We start from the raw sequence: 8400 nt of genomic DNA, 5'->3' as shown, positions 1-8400 counted from the left end.
ATTGCATAGGAGGAGTGTGCTGATTGTTGGAAAATGGACTCTAATTGGCAAAGACAGCCAATGGGAGATGACGACCTAGTGGCATTGTCACTGGACTGTTAGTCTAGAGACCCACGTAATGTTCTGGGGGTCCAGTTTCAAATCCTACCACGGCAGATAGTGGAATTTGAATTCAGTGAAGAAGAATCTTGAATTAAGTAATCATGAAACTGTTGTCAATGTCAGAAAAATCCATCTGGCTCAATGTCCTTTAGGGAAGGAAACTGTCATCCATACCTGATTTGGCTTACATCTGACTCCAGACCCACAGCAAAGTGGTTGACCCTTAATTGTCTTCTGGGCAATTAGGGATGGCCTAGCAGCAACACCCTTATCCCGTGCATGACTTTTTAAAAAAAGTTGGGAAAAACATGAATTCAGGTCCAAGTGCCAATTAATCAACACACTCCTCTCATACAGTATAAATTCCCGTTTTCCTTGAACTGGTATTCTTGTGAATTGTCCTGATTGTGCAAGACAAGAAGCTTCAATAAAATGTCTGTTTCTTGCAACACTAAAGATAAGCCTGGGTAGAAGCAAATCTCGAAGGCAAATTGTGAGGCAGCAATATCAAGTTTTAAAAAAGAACGACAATTTTCATGAAAGCTCTTTTGAAAAAGAATGCAATGCTCTTGTTTCCCTATCCAGATCTATCACTAGGTAAACTCAGGATTTGCTGTGCTTGATGAAGCCAATACTTCAATGAATACTAATTTCTGAGCTGCCCCATTTTAACATCATGTGCATTCCTGAGGCACTCCCAATACAGAAGGCTGTATGTAAGTAACCTGGACCATATGTTGGCAGTAAGTTTGGCAGATAGTCTCAACTTCTGATTTTGTAAGCTGACTGTATTTGTACATGATTTGGAGATGCTTGTGTTGGACTTGTGTTGGGGAGTACAAAGTTAAAAATCACACAACACCAGGTTATAGTCCAACAGGTTTAATTGGAAGCACTAGCTTTCGGAGCACCTCTCCTTCATCAGGTGGTAGTGGCGTGCACAATTGTAAGACAACAGAATTTATAGTAAAAGTTTACAGTGTGATGTAACTGAAATTATCCATTGGAAAATACCTTGATTGTTTGTTAAGTCTCTTATCTGTTAGAATGACCATGATAGTTTCACTTCTTTCATATGTAAATCACAAATTTTACCCCACAAATGTATATGTGTATGTGTGCATGTGTGTGTTTTTGTGTCTGGGATGGTGGGTTGTGAGTGTCTGTGAGAGAGAGTGTATGTGTGTGTGTGAGAGAGTGTAAAGGGGTCTAAATCTGTGAGGGGATGCATGTGAGAGTGTGGGAGTGTGCGTGTATGTGTGTCTGGGATGGTGGTGTGTGTGTGAGTGTGAGTGAGAGAGAGTGTGTAAAGGGGTCTAAATCTGTGAGGGGATGCATGTGAGAGTGTGGGAGTGTTTGTGTGTCTGGGGTGGGGGGTTGTGTCTGTGAGAGGGAGTGTATGTGTGTGCGAATGTAAAGGGGTCTCACAGACTTAGACCCCTTTACACTCACACACACACATATACACTCTCTCTCACAGACGCTCACAACTCCCCAACCAGACACACACACATATACATTTGTGGGGTGAATTTGTACTTGCAGAGTTACATTGTACTTTGCTCAAAAACTATATGAATCCATGTAAGATTTTGTTAACTAATTTTTTAGATTAGAATCAGTCTAAGCATTATGGCACAGACAACAAAACACAAGGGGCTAACACCTTCAACATATTATCTGGCCTGACACCAATTGTTACAGTTAACCTGAGAATGTAACTTCTTAAAAAAAAGTTTTGCGCTTTACATATGAAAGAATGACCATGATAGTTTCATTTTTAACAGATGAGAGACTTAACAAACAATTAAGGTATTTTTCAATGTATAATTTTAGTTACATCACACTGTAAACCTTTGCTATAAATTCTGTGTCTTACAGCTCTACAACTACCTGATGAAGGAGCAGCATTCCGAAAACTAGTGCTTCCAATTAAACCTGTTGGACTATAACCTGGTGTTGTGTGATTTTTAACTTTGTATTTGACACAGAGTCTGATCTTGTCATGGTGGAACCATCAGGTTATGCCTACTACCAATCATCGTTCTCTCTAATGAGAGAGAGCGGTCCTCTCGGACTACAGAAACTTTCACTTTCCATACAACAGAGACAGAACATTGAATGCCAAATCAGGCTCGTGCTCTCTTGTAACGTAAGTTCTTGCAAGAGAAGTGACCGCATCAGGTGGCCAGGGAGTGAGTACTAAACAAAAATGAAATAGATTCAAATCCAAGTTTCTGAATCAGTGCCATTAGCTGCACTTGACAACTGTGCAATCAGTCCTTATTCATGGTGACCTATGAGAGAGGAATCATTTTGGCAATTGGACAATAGTGGGCTTCCAATATCTCTGATGTTGTACCATCACTTAATAACATTCACACAGACTGAAATGTCAAAAAGAAATCAGAGTATGAGGGTTTACTTCCATCAAAATTAAAAGTACATATTTAAAAAAAAAATCAGCTTCCAATTGCTTTTTTAAAAAATAGTTGAGTCATATCCTTACTTACCAAGTCACCGAATAACCTCTAAATGGACTGCTGCTTTTTTTTAACATAACAATCTACATTGCAAGGCCTTCGCTCTTGGTGTCAAAAAGTTAATATAACAGAAAAAAAAACTTCCTTAAACAAAAAAATACTGTTTATCCTTCAGATATCAGTGGGTTAATACAGCACATGGAACATGCAGGTCCCAGCTAGTAGGATGGTTAGATCTGAATAATTATGAGTGTGAATGTTTTTGTTGAAGGACTGGTGACAGGTGAGCCTTGGTGCCAAATGTTCCCATTTCCGTATTTAAAAAATTGACAAAATGTCAATCTATTTTGAAGTCTCAGCGCTAATTGCTGGATCCAGATTTTCCCTTCACTGCTGCACAGTTTTTGATACTTACTGCTCATTTCATCAGCTGCAGAAATCCTATCTGCAACTCTAATAGAAAGGAACAGCAAAGTACAAAGCCATTGTGTCACCCACAACAGGGATCAGGTGTGAAAAGTGAGTGAGAAGTGTTAATATATCTCAACATGTGGATAACTATAATTGTAGCACCGACAGAAATACACCATTAGGATGCACACCAGAGTCTGTATCACTTCTCTGGCTGCTTCACTCTTTATTTGACCACATTGATATTAGGAAGTCAAATTAGTAAAATATAGTTAACACAAAATGCATAAAAATGCTGACAGGATGCATTCTAAATACCCATGTGACAATGTGTGGGGATTATTGGAGGCACTGGCCTCTTCCTAGAGAGGTAACATTAGGAAATCACAATAACTGGCAGTTGTGTATTAAGTTGCTGTCTTCACTCTGGAACCAGCCAGTATAACGTGCAGACCTGTAACTGCCAAGGGGAAAGAAAGAAACTTCTATTCATCTTATGAAGCAATACTATAATCCGGGTACGTATTGATTATTTCCCTTCTGGCCCCATTCTTCTCCAGTCCCATTCACCCCACTTCCTTGACTAGAAAAACAAAGAACTTGTATGCGAAACAACTTGCAGGATGAAAACTGAATTGGATTACTACCAAGATGCATTTCAAATTAACGGCAAAAGGGAACTTAGTTTCCTAATTATTCTAGTAGTCCACAGCACTATTGCCTAATTGAAGATGGTGTAGAGACTGGTGGCGTTCCTCGTATGGTTTCCTAAACCAGAGTCTGAATGAAATACTATCACTTTCTAATGTGCAGTCATGACCATCAATCCCCAAAGAATGGTGAGAAGAAAAATGAAGCCATTACAAGTTATTCCATTGAACAAAGAAAGAATAAAAATTGTGTTTTCTTATGGCTTAATAGATACATGCGACAAATCTATGGCACATCTCAAACCTGCTCCATTTAATCGGAACAAACACTTGATAGGAAGCTGAACTGCTGACTCAGTGACTGAGGAATCAGGTTTGTTAATATTGCAGATTACAGAAGAAAATGTCTTTGGATAAAGAAGAAACAGAAAAAGATCAAATATTACAATAACATTCAAGGATGTTGCGCATACCATCAAAATGCATAGTAAAACGTTAAGAACGCTAACATTGACTTCATGTGATCGCCCTGGCTACACTCAGAAAGAGAGATGTCAGTCATTTGAATAAAACATCAACACTGCATGAGTGCTCTGGTTTGTTTTCTGTTTAGGAATTTTTGTTGAATATATGTCCAGCAATTTTTTTTCTTAAAAGGTTCACAAGATGGCTCTCTCAATGAATACATCAATTCTGAATAATACTCAAAGGTCTGCCATTGCAAAGAATAGTTTAACCATCAAAGTGAAATATCAATCCTTCATTAAACATTAAGTATGGATGTTGGAACCTGAACCTAAAGCCCCACGAATGGAGCAAGGATATGTTGTTGGTACCAGAGATTGATGCATTTGCACCTCATTGTCTAATTTGTGTGCTTCCTTCTTTCTGTCATGTTTACCTGCTCCCTTAGTATTCCAGTAATGCCAGTCACTGCATTATCAACAGTTCCAAGAGAGCTCTTTACTTAGAAGGTGGATGCCAATGTTGATCACCAAATTTAACTCAATTTCCTAAACCTTTATATTGTTTAAAAAATATTCAAATCCTTAAGGCAATTAATAGGGTCAGCGCATTGGGAGATTAAGAAAATCTCAACATCTTCAGGTGGATTTACATCAGCAGGCCAGCAAAATACAAGAACAGAGAGATTCATCAGATTCATTTTTGTGAAGTGGCTAATCTGTCAAATGAAAGGAGCCAAGAAACTGAAAAACAATATAGACATTGACCAAGGCCTTGTTCATAAGGTAAAAGGGCACTGCCTTCTTGGAAGCATCAGTGACTTCCTCGCACCTGGGAGGTACACAGTCAGAACAGTCTCATGCCCTACCTTTTATAACATCCAACTCATTGTTAATGAACTGAGGATTTACAAACATTGATGAGGTAACGAAAATTTTTATCCTGAAGACCGTGCCCTCTAAAAGTCCATTGTTTTAAAAGTCTGGCTCTTGCTGAACTCCTCGACTTCAAGACACAACTATCTTGAATAGACGCATTTTTGTAAAAGGCATATGAAGCAAAGTGGGTTTAGGTTTTGTATTAAAAATATATTATTCTGAGGATGTGAGTACTCTGAAAAAGGTTGGCTTTTATTGTACATCTCTAGTTACGCTGACAGCATTAAGAATGAAATGGGGGTCTGGAGACAGGTATTGATAGTTTTCATCAGCCCAAATTCAATTTCCCCTGTTGAGTTTTGAACTCTCAATGCCTGGGATTGCTAGGCCAGCACTGTACTACTACACTACTAACAAAGTGAGCTTTCAGAACAACTTTGTCCCTAAATGTGCTTTGACATTACTGATTTCTGGTTACCTAACCCTAGGATGTCAAACCCTCACGGTGAATCTTACATATTCAATGGCCACCTTTGGGAGTATGTATCCTGACCTGCACATTTCTAGTATTTGAAGATGTGGCATTTTATGCCAATACACAGGGTATACATTCAGGAATAGGTTTAATCATCTCTCTGGACTTCAGCACATGCTGATTAATTGGAAAGCTAACAGTGTATGTTCACAGAAAATGCCTGCTAATTCAATAGACAGAAGTAAAGTTGTTATAAATCCTTGACATTTTTCTACACTGGTACCAATTCAGATCTCTGTATATTTTGTACAATTATAGAACTTCTACAGTCGCCAACCCTCTGATATTTCAGTACTTCAGGTATGCAGCTTGTGAACCTTTGTTTTAATAAAATGAGTGATGACTGAACTGGCCTAGTTCATTTCAAGTCAACACCAGCCAGGTCAGAGTCAGTACTAAAATTCAGAGGCAAAGGTGGAAGATTGGTTACCAACTGTTCCTCTTCACTATTATCCCAAACTTCAGTGCTAGAGAAATCTAAGTCCATAGGATCTTCTGCCTCAGGATAATGCTGGTGTTCTTGAATGGCTCTTGTAGATACGAAATAAATCAAGCTGAGTTGCTAAAACCCTTCATTCAACGGAATACAATGGGCTGACATTGTGATGATTTGTTTTTTTTGGTTAAAGAGGACTGCATTAAAGAACACAAAACAATCCAATTTAATAGCAGCAAAGCACCTTTCCCAGAAGTCTCTACTTTGCCTTTAGTGAGTCCGAATGCCTATGATGGACACTCTCGAGCATTGACCCCTCCCTCAGCGTGAACTCGCAGATCGACTGGTTGAACCTGATGTTGGTCTGGCCTTTTATTTACAAGGACCACCTTCCTGATGCAGCCGGTAATTCCTGAGGTGAATTTACCACCTGTAAAATGTTTAACATCTGGGGCACCACCTGAGAACAGAGAGGAAACATTACATTAGGGAGGAAGTATGGAAATTCAGCTGCAATGATTTTTGGCATGCAATCAGAGCATGTGGAAAGGCAGGCTGCAAACAGTGTTTCCAGTCCCATTTATGTTTTTATCCTTTGTTCTTTCAGAGGATGTGGGTGTGACTTCCTACAGCAGCAATTTCTAATTACTCCTTGATCTGAGTAGCTTTCTTGACCATTTCAAAGACAGTTAAAAGTCAGTCACTGGTGAGGGCATTGAGTCACATATAGGCCATCCCTAAGGGATATTAGTGAACCAGATGGGTTTATACAACAATTGATAATATTTTCATAGTTGACATGACTGAAGTTAGTTTTCAAATTCTAGAACTGAATTTAAATTTCACCAGTTTTGCCATGCTGAGGTTTGAGCCCAGAACACTGGCCTCTGCCTCTGACCTACTAATCCAGTGAGATCGTAACCACACCTTCACCTCTCCTGAATCAGGGTGGAAATAGAAGAGATAGTCACAGAGTCATAGAGATGTACAGCATGGAAATAGACCCTTCGGTCCAACCCATCCATGCTGACCAGATATCCCAACAAGATAGTCCACCTGCCAGCACCCGACCCATATCCCTCCAAACCCTTCCTATTCATATACCCATCCAAATGCATCTTAAATTTTGCAATTGTACCAGCCTCCACCACTTCCTCTGGCAGCTCATTCCATACACATACTACCCTCTGTGTGAAAAAGTTGTCCCGTAGGTCTCTTTTATATCTTTCCCCTCTCACCCTAAACCTATGCCCTCTAGTTCTGGACTCTCTGACACCAGGGAAAAGACTTTGACTATTTATCCTATCCATGCCCCTCGTAATTTTGTAAACCTCTGTAAGGTCACCCCTCAGCATCCGACAGGGAATAAGGCAAAAGACAGAAAATTACAGGCCAATTAGTCTAACCTTGGTCATGGGTAAGATTTTGGAGGCCATTGTGAAGGACGAACTTTCTGAATACTTGGAAATGTATGATAAAATAGGGAAAAATCAGCAGATTACTCATTGGCACTCAAGGAGAACCAATGGATGTTATTTACCTGGACAAGGCCTTTGACAAGTTGCTGCACAGGAGGTTACTGAATAAGATAAGGGCCCATGGTGTTAGAGCCAAGGTGCTAGCATGATAGAAGCCTGGCTGTCTGGCAGAAAGCAGAGAGTGTGGATAAACGGGTCTTCCTCAGAATGGCAGCTGGTGACAAGTGGTGTTCCGCAAGGGTCAGTGTTGGGATTCCACCTTTTCACTTTATACATTAATGATCTCGATGAAAGAACTGAGGGCATTCTGGCTAAGTTTGCAGACACTACAAAGATAAGCAGAGAGGCAAGAAGTATTGAGGTGGCAAGGAGGCTGCAGAAGGATTTGGACAGGTTAGGAAAGTGGGCAAAGAAGTGGCAGATGGAGTACAATGTGGGAAAGTGTGAGGTCAAGCACTTTGAGAAGATGAATACAAGCATGGACTATTTTCTAAATGGGGAGAAAGTTCAGAAATCTTAAGTGCAAAGAGACTTGGCAGTTCTAGTCCAGGATTCTCTCAAGGTAAACTTACAGATTGAGTCAGTAGTTAGGAAGGCAAATGCAATGTTTGCATTCATTTTGAGCAGACTTGATTATAAAAGCAGGGATGCACTGCTAAGGCTCCATAAGGCTCTGATCAGGCCAGATGTTGAATATGGCGTTTAGTTTTGGGCCCCATATCTCAGGAAGGATGCGGAGCGGGTTCAGAGGAGGTTCACTAGAATGGTCTCAAGGTTAAAAGCTTAACGTATCAGGAACATTTGAGGACTCTGGGTCTATACTCGATGGAGTTTAGAAGGACAAATGGGGAATCTAATTGAAACTTACAGAATACTGAATTGTCTGGACAGAATGGATGTTGGGAAGATGTTTCCATTGGTAGGAGAGACTAGGATCCGAGGGCACAGCCTTAGAGTAAACG

General features: G+C 40.0%; 1 protein-coding gene across 14 annotated transcripts in view; it reads right to left on the bottom strand.

The window, feature by feature from the left end:
• Positions 1-2035: 2035 nt before the first annotated feature.
• The window catches only part of hspg2 (heparan sulfate proteoglycan 2), a 529465-nt gene continuing 523100 nt past the window's right edge, over positions 2036-8400 (bottom strand). For all 14 annotated transcript variants that reach the window (XM_072586792.1, XM_072586797.1, XM_072586801.1 and 11 more), the window contains one exon: positions 2036-6420. In XM_072586792.1, the coding sequence (XP_072442893.1) occupies positions 6248-6420 (173 nt within the window). In that variant the 3' untranslated portion in view covers positions 2036-6247. The remainder of the gene's footprint in view (positions 6421-8400) is intronic.

This window comes from Chiloscyllium punctatum, chromosome 16 (genome assembly GCF_047496795.1).
Source record: "Chiloscyllium punctatum isolate Juve2018m chromosome 16, sChiPun1.3, whole genome shotgun sequence".
NCBI classification, from domain to species: Eukaryota; Metazoa; Chordata; class Chondrichthyes; order Orectolobiformes; family Hemiscylliidae; genus Chiloscyllium; species Chiloscyllium punctatum.
This window is presented reverse-complemented; position numbering and strand designations above follow the sequence as displayed.